Source organism: Mobula hypostoma, chromosome 22 (genome assembly GCF_963921235.1).
Source record: "Mobula hypostoma chromosome 22, sMobHyp1.1, whole genome shotgun sequence".
Taxonomy (NCBI): domain Eukaryota; kingdom Metazoa; phylum Chordata; class Chondrichthyes; order Myliobatiformes; family Myliobatidae; genus Mobula; species Mobula hypostoma.
Window position 1 is genome coordinate 33885405 of NC_086118.1, and position 17377 is coordinate 33902781.

The following is a 17377-nucleotide window of genomic DNA, read 5'->3' on the forward strand; positions in this document are numbered from 1 at the left end:
GTCCTGACGAAGGGTCTCGGCCTGAAACGTCGACTGCACCTCTTCCTATAGATGCTGCTTGGCCTGCTGCGTTCACCAGCAACTTTGATGTATGTTACTTGGGAGAAGATTTGTTTTTCCAGCAAGACAATGACCCCAAGCATAAAACTAAAGCTATACCAGAATGGGTTAAAAACATCAAAGTTAATATCTAGGCGTGGCAATTCAGAGTTCAGACCTCAGTCCAATTGAGAATTTGTGGCTGGACTTGAAAAGGGCTGACAGGACTTCAATTTTGTGAAGAAGAATGAGGAAAAATTGTAGTGTCTAGATGTGCAAAGCTGAAAGAGACCTAGCCACCCAAACTCAAGGCTGTAAGTGCTGCCAAAGGTGCATCTACTAAATATTGACTTGAAGTGGGGAATTCTGTGCAATCAATTATTTTGTGTTTTATATTTGTAACTAATTTAGATAATTTTGTAGATGTTTTCACTTCGACGTGAAAGAGTCTTTCTGTTTATCAATGTCAAAATAAGCAAATTAAATCCGCTGTGATTCAGTATTGTAAAACAATAAGACATAAAAGCTTCCAAGGAGGTGAATACTTTTTATAGGCACTGTGTGTGAGTGAGTGTGTGTGTGTGTATACATATATAAAGATTCAACCTGTTATATTTAAATAATTCTTATAAAGGTCACATCATGAATGTCAGTCATGTTTGGTGTTGCTTATTTAAACAAACACAATATCCTTTTCTGCTAACTCCACTTAAGCTGTTTACAGTTTTATTTTAGATTTTCATAAAATATTGTATGTTCAATGGAGCATATGAATATGATTTTTTCTAATTTTTTTTATTTAATAAAGATATTTATGACATAAATCCCATAGAAGGAATTTATTTATTAAGAAACCAAAGTACCCCTGACATTTAGGTAACAAGTTAAGCTCTTCTAGTCTCAGAAGATTGGCCCCTAGTTGCACCCATCTGCACAGTTTTCCATTCACCTCTGATTACCATCACAAAATTAGAATTTTGACCTAAGACCTAAAATTAGAGATGGTCACATTTTTGTTTGGTGAGTTGGTGTGGTGAACCTGCAGGAGATATGTAATGTGGCAATGTGTAGTTGGAGTAGCTACCTGACCCTCCAGCCAAGCGTAATGAAGCTTTGGGAACAGCATATCCTCAGGCTGTGTACTACTGAGACCCTACCCATTTCCCCTTTTCTCCCACTGCTATGCCTTTACTGGAACACACCCATGTGGTCTCTGGCAGCAGACAAAGTTGGGTGTTTTACACCTTGATTTGCAAACGGCTTTGATATTGGAGACAGGGTGGAGGATTAAATAATTTACTTTAAATAATTAGTAAATTACAGACTTTTGGGGGGATGGGGAAAGATGTGTTCCAGTATAGTTTGAAATTAAGCTTACTTTTGGATTACGTGGACTTCTATGATACTGCTACTTGTCATTTGGCACCCCCAAGCTTGCATCTGCTTCCACCTTTGCATAACTGGAAACAGTTGAATACCAGCAGTTGACTTTGGAAATGGTGGCTGCAGCAAAATTGAAATTGTCTAATGGGTGAAACAGTGAGCAGTTGAGCTTTGAGTATAGTTTCAATTGCACTGCTCAGACATGGTCATTATTCCCATCTCAATATTGACTTCAGAGTTATAAATATGGAGCAGGGAGTTGAGCCGTTTGTAGAACTTCTGATCAGTAGCACCTTTGGGGATTTTGATGGTAAGTAACTTCGTAGTCAAGCTCTTGAAGCTCAAATAAAGTGCTTGAGAGTTTGTGAAAATGTCACTAATTAACATTGTGTACTGTAGCTTACAAGGTTTGCAATATCATTGAAGAAATTGGAATGGAGCTCTTGCCACTTGAATTGTCAAGCCTGTTAATTAGTAGAAACAAATGATGATTAGATTGGAGATACTTCTGGGGATTGTCCACAGGAATAATTTATGCTTTTGTTGAACATTTATAGACCATCCCCAGGTAATGGATAGGGTCTATTTTCAAGGATTCAAAGGTCCAATTTAATGTCAGAGAAACGTATACAATATACATCGTGAAATGCTTTTTCTTCGCAAACCTCTACGAAAACAGAAGTGCCCCGAAGAATGAATGACAGTTAAACGTGAGAACCCCACAGTCCCCCCCCAACTCCCCCCTCCCTCATGTAAGCGGCAGCAAGCAGCAATCCCCCACTCTCTCCCCCCCCCCCACTGGCAAAAAAAGCGAGCATCAGCACTGCCACCAAGTGCTCAAGTGTAAGCAAGGCAATAGCAAATACACAGACTTGCAGTTGCCCCAAAGACTTCACGTTTCATCTGGCATTCGACATACCACAGGTTCTCTCTCTCCTTAATAAGAGAGAGGGAAATGTCTTCATTTTCCCAGCAAGCAGGGAGACATAACAACAACTCGCTGGTTTACAATGTTAAAAGTATGTTGCTTCGCTTTTTTCAAGCTCTGTGTCTGAAGATTGCAAAGATCTTGGGTCTTCGGGCCCACAGCAGTAGATTTTCCGACTCCCCCGATGACACACGGGTCTTCTGGCGTGACACCAACCCTCGATCCACCCATCTCCAGAGCCCTGAGATCTTTGGCTTCCAAATACAAGCCAGACTGTCAGGCCAAACCCTTAGTGTGCTGAACAACGGCCAGTCCTGAAACTGGAACGGGTCCCATTCCGGCAAAGAACCGAAGTCTGCATGTAACTCGAGGTCAGGGCCTTCAAAAGAGCCCTGAAAAGGGAAAAATAAAGATATTAAAGATGGAAATAGAGCTGTTTCCAAAGATGCAGGTAAAGGAGTCGCCGTTTAACGCCATCTTCATTCCGCCTCCATCATCACAGAAATCTATAAGTCAATTTTCACTTGTGTTGGAAAACTCAGGAACGTCATTTGATATGGTAATCATGCCTCCACAGTATTGTAATGAGTTATATCAAAAACAAGTGAGACTGATAAGAAAAATAATTGCTGAAAAGTGTGGTGGGGAGAGGGATAGCACTTGTTCTGCCGTACACAAGAATTTAAAGTTCAAAGTAAATTTTATTATCCAAGTACATATATGTCACCCATACAACCCTAAGGTTAATTTTCTTATTGACATGCTCATCAAATCTATAGAATAATAACTAATATCGAACTCTTAACAGAATTAATGAAAGACCACCCAGCTAAGGCATTCAGCTACAGTGCAGAAGACAACAAACTATGCAAGTGCAAAAAGAAATAACTATATAAATAAATAAGCAATAAATTTCTAGAACATGAGATAAACAGTCCTTTAAACTGTGTCCATTGGTCTTGGGATCATTTCAATGTTGGAGTAAGTGAATTTGAGTAAAGTTATCCCTGATGGTCAAGGGGTAGTAACTGTTCCTCAACCTGGTGGTGTGAATCCCGAGGCTCCTGTACCTTTTTCTTGATGACAACAGCGAGAAGAGAGCATGTCCTGGGTAGTGGGGGTCCCTGATGATGGATGCTGCTTTCGTGTGACAGCTTTTCAAATAGATGTGCTCAGTGATTGGGAGTTCTTTACCCTTGATGGGCTGGACTGTATCCACTACGCTTTGTACAATTTTCCATTCAAGGGCTTTGGTGTTTCCATTCCAGGCTCAGATGCAGCCAGTTAGTATACTCTTTGCTAAACATCTGTAGAAATTCGTCAAAGTTTTAGATGTCTTTGTCAAATCTCCGCAAAACCCCAAGGAATTAGAGACACCTCTGTGCTTTCTTTGTAGTGGACTTGCGTGTGGGGCCCAAAGCAGGTCCTCTGAAGTAATAACTCTTAGGAATTTAAAGTTGCTAACCCTTTCCACCCCTGATCCATCAGTGATTACTGGCTCATGACCTCTGGTTTCCTTCTGAAGTCTTGCCTTTATTGAGTGAGAGATTGTTGTTATAACACCATTCAGCCAAATTTTCAATCTCCCTCCTATATGCTGATTAATCACCACCTTTGATTTGGCCTATGACAATAGCGCTATCAGCAAACTTGAATACAGCACTGGAACTGTGCTTAGTCTCACAGTCATAAGTACAAAGCAAGTAGAGCAGAGGGCCAAGCACACAAACATATGGTGCACATGTGCTGATGGATGTTGTGGAGGAAATGTTGCTAATCTGAATTTACTGGGGTCTGCACAAAATATTATGGAAGCTCATTCAGATGTAGGCTTGTCCATAACTCAGGCATTTCTAACCCAGTGATGAACGATCTTCCAAAGCTCACATCATGGAAGACCATTCAAAAGAGGCAACAGTAAAGAAAAAACCATTATGAGAATCATATATAAGCCTCCAAATAGTAGCTAAGATAGGGGCTGAGATTGCAAAGGGAACCAGAAAGGACATGTAAAAAGGATAATGTTACAATTGTAGTCAGGGTCTTCAGTATGCAAGGTGACTGGGGAATATCAGGTTGGTGGCGGATCACAATAGAGAGCATTTGTTGAATGACTATGAGATGGCTTTTTAGAGCAGCTTGTGCTTGAACCTACTCGGGGAAAAGCTGTCTGAGATTGGGTGTTGTGTAATAAGCCAGATTTGATTAGCTCAACGTAAAGGAACTTTTAGGAGGCAGTGATCATAACATTGAATTTATACTACAAATTGAGAGGGAGAAGCATTAGTCACATGTATCAGTATCACACTGGAATAACGGGAATTATAGAGGAATGAGAGAGGAGCTTGCCCAGCTGAATTGGAGGGAGATACTGGTAGGGATGACGGCAGAACAGAGGTGGCTGAGGTTTCTGGGATTAGTTCACAAGCCACAGAAGAAGCACTTCTCAAATGGCAGGGATAGGCAACTGTGGCTGACAAGGGAAGTTAAGACTGCATGAAAGCCTAGGAAAAGGCATATAAGGTAGCAAAAGTGAGTGGGAAGTTGAGTGATTGGGAAGCTTTTAAAATTCAACAAAAGGCAACTAAAGAGTCAGAGCGAGGTGAGAGTTGATATTGGACTACTGGAAAACAATGCTGGTGAGTTAGTAATGGGGAACAAAGAAATGGCAGATGAACTTGATAAGTATTTTGCTTCGTCTTTACTGTGGAAGACACTAGCCAGAGGTCCGTTTGTGTCAGGGAATAGGAGTGAATGCCATTGCTGTTACAAAGGAAAAAGTGCTAGGCAAGCTGAAAGGTCTTAAGGGGATAAGTCACTGGACCAGATGGACTACATCCCAGAGTCCTGAAAGAGGTTGCTGAAGAGATAACAGATGCGTCACGATCTTGACAGAATCACTTGATTCTGGCATGGTTCTGGAGGACTGGAAAATTCCAAATGTCACTCCACTCTTTAAGAGGAGAGGAAGACGAGAGAGAAAATTATAGGCCAGTTAACCTTAACCTCAGTGGTTGGGAAAGTGTTGGAGTTCATTATTAAGAATGAGGTTTTGGGATACTTAGAGACTAATGGTAAAATAAGTCAAAGTCAGCATGGTTTCTGTGAAGGGAACTTTTGCCTGACCGATCTGTTAAAGTTCTTCGAGGAAGTAATGAGCAGGGTGGAGAAAGGAGAGGCAGTGGATGTCATTTACTTAGATTTTCAGAAGGCATTTGATAAGGTTCCTCACATGATGCTGTTTAACAAGATAAAATCTTATGGTGTTATAGGAGATATACTGGCATGGTTGAATGGCTGACAGGCCGGAGGCAGTGAGTGGGAATAAAAGGGGGCCTCTTCTGGTTGGCTGTCAGTGACTAGTGGTGTTCCTCGGATCAGTGTTGAGACCACTACTTTTTACATTGTTTGTCAGTGATTTAGAGAGTGGAATTGATAGCTTTGTGGCAAAGTTTGCGGATGATATGAAGATAGGCAGAGGGATAGGTAGTGCTGAGGAGGCAATGCTATTGCAGCAAGACAAATTGGAAAAATGGGCAAAAAAGTGTCAGAATACAGTATTGGGAAATGTATGATCATGCATTTTAATAAAAGGATCAATAGTGCAGACTCTTATTTAAATGGGGAGAAAATTCAAACATCAGAAATGCAAAGGGCCTTAGGAGTCCTCGTGCAAGACTCTCAGGAGGTTAATTCACAGGTTGAGTCTGTGGTAAAGAAGGCAAACGCAGTGTGGGCATTTATTTCAAGGAAATAATGCTGAAGCTTTATAAGACACTAGTCAGGCTGAACTTGGAGTATTGTCAACAGTTTTGATCCCCTTATCTCAGAAAGGATGTCATTGGAGAAAGTCCAGAGGAGATTCACGAGGATGAATCCAGGAATGAAGCAGTTAACATATGAGGAGCGTTTGGCAGCTTCGGGCCTGTACTCACTGGAACTTTAGAACAATGTGTGGAGATCTCATTGAAACCTACTGAATGTTGAAAGGACTAGATGAGGTAGATATGAAGAGGATGTTTCCTCTGGTGGGGATATCCAGAACTAGAGGGCACAGCCTCAAATTTGGCAGGGTGGGGGGGGGGAAGATGGTGGGCAACCTTCTAGAACACAGGTAAGAAGGAATTTTTTTTTAGCTAGAGAATAGTGAATCTGTGGAATTCTCTGCCAAACACTGTGGTAGAGGCCAGGTCCATTGATATATTTAAAGTGGAAGTTGATAGATTCTTGATTGGTCAGGACGTCAAGGATATGGTGAGAGGGCAGGTGTATGGGGTTGAATGACATCTGGGATCAGCCGTGATGAAATGGCAGAGCAGGCTCGATGGGCCAAATGGCCTATGTCCCATAGTCTAAGAGTAGAATTTTTCTGAACTTATTCAGGAATAGCTAAGCAACTAAAATGTGAAATATTGGTGTATTACTCATTCTGAGAAAATTGAAGTAGTTCCCCTCTTTGTAGTTCATTGTTTCACAAGTAGTTTTTGTTTTTAGAAAATGCCTTCTTGCCTTCTAATTTGACTTGAGATAAGATAAGCTTTGTCTAGTGATGTTGTTTGTGTTCTGTGAATATGGTAGACATGTTACTTGCGGTCTTTCTGCCCCAGCACATCCTTGAGTTGCGTCGTCAACTCAAACAACACATTTCATTGTATGTTTCGATGTTTATGAGATAAAAGAATCTGAATTTGAATAGTGAAAGCACTACAGTCCCTCAACAGAAAACCATAGCAAACCACTGTCTGTAGTTGATCATATTGGCTGCCCAAGTTGATCACTGACAAACAATGTCTCTGTAGCCAGCTGACATCGGAGCTATGAATTTTGATGCCTCTGATTCTATTTGGACACAGCACTTTTTGCAAGTCTGTGATAGTTTCAGTTCTTTGGTTGGCTAGCCCTTCAAGACATGTGTGTTGCATTAGCCAGTTGCTTCACACTGGTATATCAAGGACATGCTTTTGTCTTCAAAGCAGTAACTGTGACTTCATGTGGTGTTCCTTGCTGAGCTTTCACTGATGTATTAAGGCTTTGTTTGTTTCTCACAGGAACCGACATTGCTGCAGGAGAGGAGGTAGCCATCAAGCTGGAATGTGTGAAAACCAAACACCCACAGTTGCACATTGAGAGCAAGATCTACAAGATGATGCAAGGAGGAGGTAATTTTTTTTTCTTGCCCTTTCCATCTATCTTGACTACATTCAGTTAAGTGGTTGTATTAAAATTTGCTTATGTGGTTTTAATGGTGGCAGTACAAGGTAAAGTACCAAACTGATGATAAACTTTCCTGCTGAAAAGTGATTATTTTGCATTTTTCTTTTTTCATCTCCAACTCACTTCCTTACCATTTGTCTGCCTATACAGTAGAACTGCTTTGTTGCAGTGACTCAGTTAACTGCATATGGGATTTTGATCCTTGCCTCCAGATTGTTTAGGACTTTGTGGTACTAAGTTTGATCAAACAAATGAGAAAGAACGTTAGATTTACTATCACAATGTATTCTAATATTCCTTTCCAAGACCGTATTTTGGCAAATTTGACCATTTGGGCATACTCCTACTACTTGCCTGCGAACAGAATCTAAAAAGCAAGGCTCCAAAGATCAAGACAGCTAAGAGGTGGTCGCAGGAGGCAGAGAAATGGTTACAGGGTTGCCTTAAGTCAAGTCTGGAGATCAAGAATGCTACAAGAGGTGCCGGTATGATCTTCAGAAAGCCAACTCGAGGGTGAAGTGGAGATTCCAGACTAGACTGGAATCAGCAAAGGATTCTGGACATCTATGGCAGGGTTTGAATGCCATAACCTCCTACAAAGTTGAATCTTGTGACATAGGGGATGGTAGAGCTTTGCTTCCAGATGAGCTCAATGCCTTCTATGCTTGCTTTGACCACCAGAATATGGAGGAACTATCGTGCACCCCCGTGTGTCCTGATCATATGGTCTCAGGAGACATGCGGGCTGCCATCCAGTGAGTGAATCCAAGGAAAGCATCCGCCCAGATGGAATATCTGGCTGAACACTGAAGACCTGTGCTGACCAACTGGCTGGTGTGTTCACAGGTATCTTCAGCCTCTCGCTCCAGCAGTATGTGGTGCCCACCTGCTTCAGGCAGGCTTCGATCATATCAGTGCCAAGGAGAGTGTGATAACCTGCCTCAATGACTATTGCCCAGTGGCACTTATCCACAGTGCTGAAGTGTTCCTGAGAGTCTGGTGTTGAAGCACATCAGCTCCTGTCTGAGTGGCAACTCTGATGCTTTCCAATTTTCCTACCAAAGCAACAGGTCTACAGTGGATAGCATCTCATTGCCTTCTGACACAACCCTGGAACATCTGGACAGCAAAGATGCATACATCAAGATGCTCTTTACTGATTACAGCTCAGCATTTAATACCATCATCTCTTCAAAACTAATCCAATAAACTCCAAGACCTGGGCCTCAATAACCCCTTGTGCAGTTGAATCCTGGGTTTCCTCACTTGCAGACCCCAGTCAGTTGGGATTGGCAAAAACATCTCCACAATCTCTGTCAGCACAGGAGCACCACAGGGATGTGTGCTTGGCCCCTTGTTCTACTTGCTGTACACCTATGACTGTGTGGCTGTACAGTTGCAACATCATGTACAAGTTTACTGATGACACCACTGTTCAGGGCTGTATCAAAGGTCGTGATGAATCAGCATACAGGAGGGAGATTGAAAATTTGGCTGAGTGATATAACAACAACCACCTCTCAATGTCATTAAGACAAAGGAACTGATTTGTAAACTTCAGTAGAGGGAAACCAGAGGTCCATGAGCCAGTGCTCATCGGAGGATCTGAGGTGGAGTAACTTTAAATTCCTGGGTGTCATTATCTCAGAGGATCTGTCCTGGACCAATCATATAAATGTAATTGCAAAGAGAGCATGACAGCGCCTCTACTTCCTCAGGAGTCTGGAGATTCAGCACGTTACTAAAAACTTGGCAACCTTCTATAGACGTGTGATGGAAAGTGAGCTGACTGGCTGCATTACGGCCTGGTATGGGAACACCAATGCCTTTTGAGCAGAAAAGATGTAAATCCTTCCCAACCATTAAGCACATCTGCATGAAACGTTGCCATGGAAAAGCAGCACCCATCATCAAAGATCCTTACCACCCAGGTCATGCCCTTTGCTTGGTGCTGCCCTCAGGTACAGGTACCTCAGGACTTGCACCACCAGGTTCAAGAACAGTTACTACCCCTCAACCATCAGACCCTTGAACAAAAGGGGACACTCATTCAATTTCTGGTGTTCTCATAATCAATGGTCTCATTTTAAGGACTCTTTGTCTTAAAATTTCATGCTTCATATTTATTGCTATTTACTTATATTCGCATTTGCAGAGCTTATTGTTCACTGATCCTGTTCACAGTTATAATTCTATAGATTTGCTAAGTATGCCTGTAGGAAAAAGAATTTCAGTGTTGTATGTTGTTGACACATATGTACTCTGATAATAAATTTTACTTTGAACTTTGAATCTAGAAAGATGCTACACACAGAGTTGCAAATGTATTTCAGTGCACCTAAGGTCACAGCTGTAGACAACAGCTGCCATTACATTCCTTCCATTCCCAGCCTTAATGCATATCCACACTGCAATGTCTTTGGTCCATATGTTATAAAAATATGCTGGTCAAGTTCCAAGACTGAGGTACTTACAAAGGATCCTCTTCCATATTCGTATCCTCCTGTCCCATTTGAATGCTTTGCCTGTAATCTAAGATTGATCATTTATTTTTGACTACATTAATCAACAACGAGTTATATTTCAGAGGAGGAAACAGCTTACCCAGATTGTTTGCTCTGTTAAAGAATAAATGGGGCATCATCTGTTTATTGTTTGATATTGACATCTTGAATTCAAAAAGAAGTCTTACATTTTTGTAAGGGAGCAAATATGTCTTGAGTAGCTAATTTTTATTGCGTTGTAGTTATTTCAGAAATAGTTCACACTAAGTATTTATCACTGATAATTCTCTTGTATTCTTCTACCATAGGGAAATCTTTTCTGAGGTATTGTTGCTTGGTAACCCACTGTTTTTTGTGTATTGTTCATTGGCTATCAGTCGCAGATAAATTTCAGTAGTGAGTTTGAGAATCATGCCAAATTCTGATTAGGGCTGTTAATCTATTTAATTGTTTTTGTTGCTATTTAATAAACCAGCCTTGCAGCCTGCAATTGTGAAAAAGAAGTGATGTAACACTTGCATTGGAAGTGGAGAATTCATGTTTCCTCTGTTAGAATTATGTTCTTTCTTCAGGGAACCTTCCCCAAACACACTAGTGTTTGAACAGGTTGTGAACAAGGTAACCAAGTATAATATGGAGCAATTAACATCTCTGAGTATAAACTTTGCATCATCAGCTCCAACTGTTATTGTTAGGCATTGCTCTTTTTAAATAGAACAGGTTGTTAGAAAAATCTGATGTGCTTGTCTATTTAGTGTGAATCTTATGACTTGAAAATTGACAAAATTTCAGCAGCCTATTCATGCATACACACAGAAATTTAACAAAATTTTGTTAAATTTAACAAAATTTAACAAAAACTTGAAACTCATGACTTAAAAGACTGGGTTATGATAAGGGCTGAGTTTAGGATGAGGACTGCAATTAGACAAGATACAAATAAATGAGTGCGACCTTGCTTTTTGTTGGCAAGTAGTTTTCTCTGGTGAATTAAAGCAAACCATGGATTGATTTTTAACTAAAACACCTTTGTTATTTCAATGCTTTAACCACTCAGAATCTCAGGACGATATGTGGTAATGTGTATGTACTCTGATAATAAGTTTTACTTTGAACTTTGAACTTCATATTGTGGAAGATCATTTACTAGGTTCATTTCTTTTCAACTGTTCTTCTCACTTTCCACAAGCTGACTATCTGAATGCAGCCTTAATATACAAGATCTCAATGCTAGAAGTTGACACAACTAACGTGTCTTCATACAATATAAAAACTTTTTAAGAATGAAGCCTTTTAATTTTACTACTCAGACTGTACTGTGGATCGCTGTGCAGATGGATTCATCAAAAGTTGAATTAATACAAATTTCATGTGGTTAAAATTTAAAATGTTCATGTTTTCACAAGTCCATCTATATGTTTACTTTGTTCATACACAATGATAAATTTATCTGAAAGCTTTCCTGTTCTTCTGCCCATTGTTAAAAATTGAACTGGGTCAAAACAGTGGCACTATGCTGCCTGGCCTGTTGCGTTCCACCAGCATTTTGTGTGTGTTGCTTGAATTTCCAGCATCTGCAGATTTTCTCGTGTTTGCCCTTGATAAAAAATTTTGTTAGACCTTAATAGCGTATATGCTCAAAATATTTTACTATTTTGTCCAGCAAAGTTAAGAACTATTTTTAAAAATAATGTTTCTTGGGAAAATGCAGTCTCGGCTGAGAAAATGGTAAATGTTTGTGGATTTTAGAAATTGAGTTAATACTGCCTTTTTTTTAAAACCATAGTATCAATTTGAGTCTTATGCTAAAGGTTAAGTTGCATTTTGAGGAGGTTAATTGTTAAATCATGATTTTATATTGAACAGACTATTTTCTTTCTTGTAAGTTGATTATGTAACTAGAAAATGGCAGAGCAGATCTTGTCTGAAGTGATCAATCGATGGTTTAAAAACAAAACAAGCCAAATTTTCATAAAAATGAATGTAATTAATTGCTCTGCTTTGTTATTTTGAAATGCTGCAGTTACATTTATTTTCTAGCCAATTCTTGCAGAATGTGTGGTTGCCATTTCCCTTGACATTTGATTGGTTTTATCTGACAATAGGCAGCACTGTCAACAAACCTCATGGTCTATTCTAGAATGTTAATTTGCATGCCATCAGCATCAACTGGCTCAACTGGAAATGCTCTTGCCTCTGAGTGGGATCATGTCTCAAGCGCAACTCCTGAGCAAAGCTGTGACCGTTGGCTGGCATCAGAAATTATTGTAATGAGTTGTTAACTAATTAATTGCCGCAAACCTTTAGTTCTTTTTGGTGTTTGGTGTCTTAACTTTTCCCTTTGCTAAATTATCAAATCAAGTAGAATGAGTAGTTTGAATCTTAAGCCATTTCTCTTTTTTTTAAAACATCCTAACTTGGATCATTTAGTTAACAGAAATCAAGGAAACCAATAGAGTGAAATAACTAAGAAAACATATTTTTGAACCGATCTGAATAATCTTGTCTATCAACTACCTGAAAATTCAACCAACTTATAAATCTTGCTCAATAAAGTAAGGTTTCACAGTTAACAATAATGCAAGATGATAATTACTTTGTGCTTTCTTTATACTCAACTTATTTCTTGTACAGTTGGGATTCCAACCATCAAGTGGTGTGGTGCTGAGGGAGATTACAATGTGATGGTGATGGAACTGCTTGGACCAAGTCTTGAGGATCTCTTTAACTTCTGTTCTCGTAAATTCAGCCTTAAGACAGTCCTCCTTCTTGCTGATCAGATGGTAAGAAATAATTCTACGTGTAGCTTTTTTGTGATTGTGGAATTGACAACAAAAGACTAAAAGCAATATTTTTCCTTTCCAATTTGCACCCATTTTCAATATAATACATGATTTTTTTTCTTTCCAGCAACTGCATTATAAATTGAGTGAAAAGATTGTGGAAAAACAATGTAGTGTTGTAGGGCTTCAAGTAGTAAAAGATGGGTTTGTGATTGCTGTTTCCCATCTGTGTTCCTGGTTTCAGCTGTGGAAAAGTGCTAAGTGGAAACTAGGTTGCTTCTCGACCAGAAAAGGAGCAAGGATGGAAGAACCCCTCTCCAAGAACCCCATCTGGCTCTTGATTGACTGCACAGGTGTAGTTATGTTACCACTTTTTGCATCAATGCAAATTGTTTTGGGTAAACATTGATGCAGAAGTGCCAGGATATTTGGGGAGTCCAACACCAGTCTGATTCCCATGTAAATTTAAGATGTGCAGTTTGAGGTCCATTATCATGAGAAAGCAGGCACTTCCAGCTGTGCTCCCCAAACATTGAAAATTAACAATGCAAGAACTTTGGTTACTTTCAAAATTCAGAGGGGCCATACTATTTGCGTTTTCTCCTTTTGCATTTCATTTCATTGTTGTAGTCTACTGGTAAGCCAACATAATTGCAACATTATTTACCAATGAACAAGCCAAATGACTGAGGAAGCATGTTTGGGGAAGGTATAATGTGATTAAGAGGGAAATTACTGTTGTAAGTGATGGATGAGGTGAAGGAAGTATGAGTCTTAATAAATGGGTTTTCAAGTGAATAACTTCAATTTAACACCATTCCTGTTCATATTAATAACAGCGTTGGATTAGGAATTTTGTAACAATGGCTCCTTTTAACAGCTACATAGTTGGAGTTTTGTCTCCCAGCTAGAATCCAGAGTTAATTTTTATTTTAAATCCCTACCTTGCCTTTTATAGGATAGGTTGATAGGGATTGGGGGAAAGTGAATGGAAGAGATGACTAGTCCTATGCCATTCAATGAGTCTTCCTGTACTGCCAAAGCAGAAGCTTGAAGAATGACTTTCCCCATTTTGCCAGCTATGAGGGGGGGGTTCGGATGCAAGGGTTGATTTAATTTTTTTTAAAGGTGCTGTTTGACATCTCTGTTAAAATCTCCTTTGTCTCCTTGTATTTAGATCAGCAGAATTGAGTACATTCATTCAAAAAATTTCATCCATCGTGACGTGAAACCAGACAACTTTCTAATGGGATTGGGAAAGAAAGGCAACCTAGTCTACATTATTGACTTTGGGCTAGCAAAAAAATACCGAGATGCTCGAACACATCAACATATACCATATCGTGAAAATAAGAACCTCACAGGAACAGCTCGATATGCCTCAATAAATACACATCTGGGAATAGGTATGTAAACCAGTGTTCCTCTGTTATCTTGTGCGTTAGAAATGCTTGAATTTTTGGTTATTATTCTCTGCATGTCATGCGCATGTTTGAATGGTAACAAGATCTCAGATTTTTTTTCCAGTCAGCAGAGAATTGATTTATCTCACTGCTCCACGATGCAAGATGTTATGGCATTATGAAGCATGACATGCTGTTTTTTGTTGTTGCCAAGATGTTGTGGTTCTGAGCAATTAATTTGTACGAATCATTTTGAAAATGTCCTGAAACATGTTACAGCATGATATTTAACATTGTTTTCTGCCTGACAAAATATGTATTTACTGAACTTTAAGATGTACTGAACTTAAAATTTTGCACTGTAACCTTTTCCAACAAAATCCAGTTTGTAAATACATGAATTATTAGTTTGATGTACATTCTAATTGTCATTTAATAGTGTACCAAACTGATGTTCGCATTTTTTTTTCTAGAGCAAAGCCGACGTGATGATCTGGAGTCTTTGGGCTATGTTTTGATGTACTTCAACTTGGGGTCGTTACCTTGGCAAGGCCTAAAGGCAGCAACAAAAAGACAGAAGTATGAACGCATCAGTGAAAAGAAAATGTCAACACCCATTGAAGTTCTGTGCAAAGGTTACTCATGTAAGTATAAATATTGGGGTCATAAAAATGTGTCACTGTAAAAGCATAGTGTAATAGTGATGTGCATAGAGATCTATGATGTAAAGGCCATGTTGAAATGGACAGTTGAAATATTTTTTCTTTTTGTCATATGATTCTGATTTGTCATAATAGTTTCTGGAAAGCAAGCCATAATTCATAATTACAACATAGTAACTGGTTCAAATTTGATGGTTCCCAAAATCAATGGTTGTGAAAGAAGCCCTCAGAATACCTATTAAACATTACCCATTTTAATTGTGAGCTGAATTTCTATCTGTGCTCGGCCAAATCCTGTGAGGTAATGCTAATTTTTCTGTATTTAACCATTATTTAGACTCCTATAAAACCAACATTTATTGCTCATTCCTAATTGCCCTTGAAGAAGGGGGTTGCGAACCACTCCCTCGATCCTCTACAATGCTTTTGATAAAGGTACTCCCACTGCTTAGATGTGCGGTAATTTCCAGGATTTAGATCTAGTGATGAAGGAACAGTAATTTATTTCCCAACTATTGTTGTGCAACCTGGGGACTTGAAAGTGGTGTAGGTTACGTGTAACTACAGCCACAAAGTACCAGTTATCAATGACACAAATGTTTAGAGGATAAATGGAGAATTGATCAAAATTGTTTAGTTTTTCTGTTGAGCCCATGTTGTTGGAACTTCGGTTTTGAAGGCAAAGAGAAAATATTCCATCACACTCTTAGTGGAAAAGCTATGGGGTGACTGACGATGAATTACTTGCTTTTGATTATCAAAGGTAGATGATTGTGCTATCTTGTGTCAAAGATGCTCATTGCCTGAAATTTTGGTGGTACTTAAAGTATTTCCGTGTATTGCTTACTGTCTCTATCTTGACAAAAGCAAGTGTAGATGCTTATTTTGTTGAAGGCAAGTTAAATTGAACATTGTGCATCAGCCAGTGAACACCCACATTTTCTTACCTTTCTACTAAAGCAGCTGAAGAAAGTTGGATTTGGGAAATGGTTGCAAGGAGTGCCTGTGGATAGATCTCCAGCAACCACAATTGTTAACCTTTGAAGTGTGTTCCCCTTTATTTTCGTGTCAGCTTTACCAGGTCTCTGATATCACACTCAGTTATATCCTGGGGTGAGGTCTGGAGTTAAGGTCCTGGCAAAACCTGAACAGATTGACTTTTGGGTTTTTGATGAATCATGAGCAATATAAATCCTATCAATAAAAATTGTGGAACGCCATTGGTTACAGAGCTCCAGTCAGAATAACACCCCTCTATTGCTATCCTCTATATAACACAAAGGGTTTTAGAAAATTGACCTAATTCAACACCTTTTGAAGGAGTTAACAGCAAAAATGTGTAGAATAGGTGTTACATTGAAGCCAGATTTTCACTGGATTTTTAATTAGAGAACCTGTATTTTATTTGAAATTATTGTCTTTTATTTGAAATTACTTTCTTTGCCAACCCCAACCCCCTTTTCTCCTTTTCCCATTCCCTCCCCCCCCCATCATATTGTCGTTCCTTTGTTTAGGGAGAGGGTCTGATTCTTGAATGTTGTTGGTTTTGTAAATAGGTAAAATTAAAATATTTCTACTAATCAATTTTAAACATGAAGTGTAGCTCATGTTTCAGATATGACAGTAACCATCCATTGTAAATTTGACCATATTTGTTGTCTTCCTCTTGTCAGATAATATTTAGTCAGTTAATTATGAACCTATTCCATCAGCAAGATAGTAAATGAATGTAGAATGAAATTTAGGAAAGTAACGAATTAATTTACTGTGTGTTTTTTCTCATTTCCACACAGCTGAGTTTGCCACATACTTGAACTTCTGCCGCTCCCTGCGTTTTGATGACAAACCGGACTACTCTTACTTAAGGCAGTTATTTCGAAACCTCTTCCACCGACAAGGCTTTTCGTATGACTATGTCTTTGACTGGAATATGCTTAAGTTTGTATGTGTAATTCTGTTTTGGGTAACTGTTCAATATATTACATAAAAATTCAAAGTTTAGTTCTGATTTGGTATTAGAAATTTACTTCATATTGGTTGATAACCTGTTTATTAAATAACATAATCCTTCTTGGTCTTGAGTCCTTTAATTATTTTGATCAAGGTGGTTTCGTAATTGACGGTAATACATGGGAGCAGAATTAGGCCATTTGGCCCACGAGTCTGCTCCATCATTTCATCATGGCTGATCCATTTTTCCTCTCAGCTCCAATCTCCTGCCTTCTCCCCATATCACTTCATGCCCTGACCGATCAAGAGTCGTATCAGCCTCTGCCTTAAATATACACGCAGACTTGGCTTCCACAGCTACTTGTGGCAATAAATTCCACAGATTCACCACTCTAGGGCTAAAGAAATTCCTCCTCATCTGCATTCTGAAAGAATGCCCCTCTATTTTGAGACTGTCCTCTGGTCTTAGACTCTCGTACCATATGAAACATTTTTCCACATCCATTCTGTC

General features: G+C 39.2%; 1 protein-coding gene across 3 annotated transcripts in view; it reads left to right on the top strand.

Moving 5' to 3' along the window:
- LOC134360264 (casein kinase I) overlaps nt 1-17377 on the top strand; it is a 52190-nt gene that overhangs the window by 13747 nt on the left and 21066 nt on the right. For all 3 annotated transcript variants that reach the window (XM_063074412.1, XM_063074411.1, XM_063074410.1), the window contains exons 2-6: nt 7399-7509; nt 12703-12851; nt 14029-14257; nt 14728-14898; nt 16710-16858. In XM_063074412.1, coding sequence (XP_062930482.1) covers nt 7399-7509; nt 12703-12851; nt 14029-14257; nt 14728-14898; nt 16710-16858 — 809 coding nt within the window. The remainder of the gene's footprint in view (nt 1-7398; nt 7510-12702; nt 12852-14028; nt 14258-14727; nt 14899-16709; nt 16859-17377) is intronic.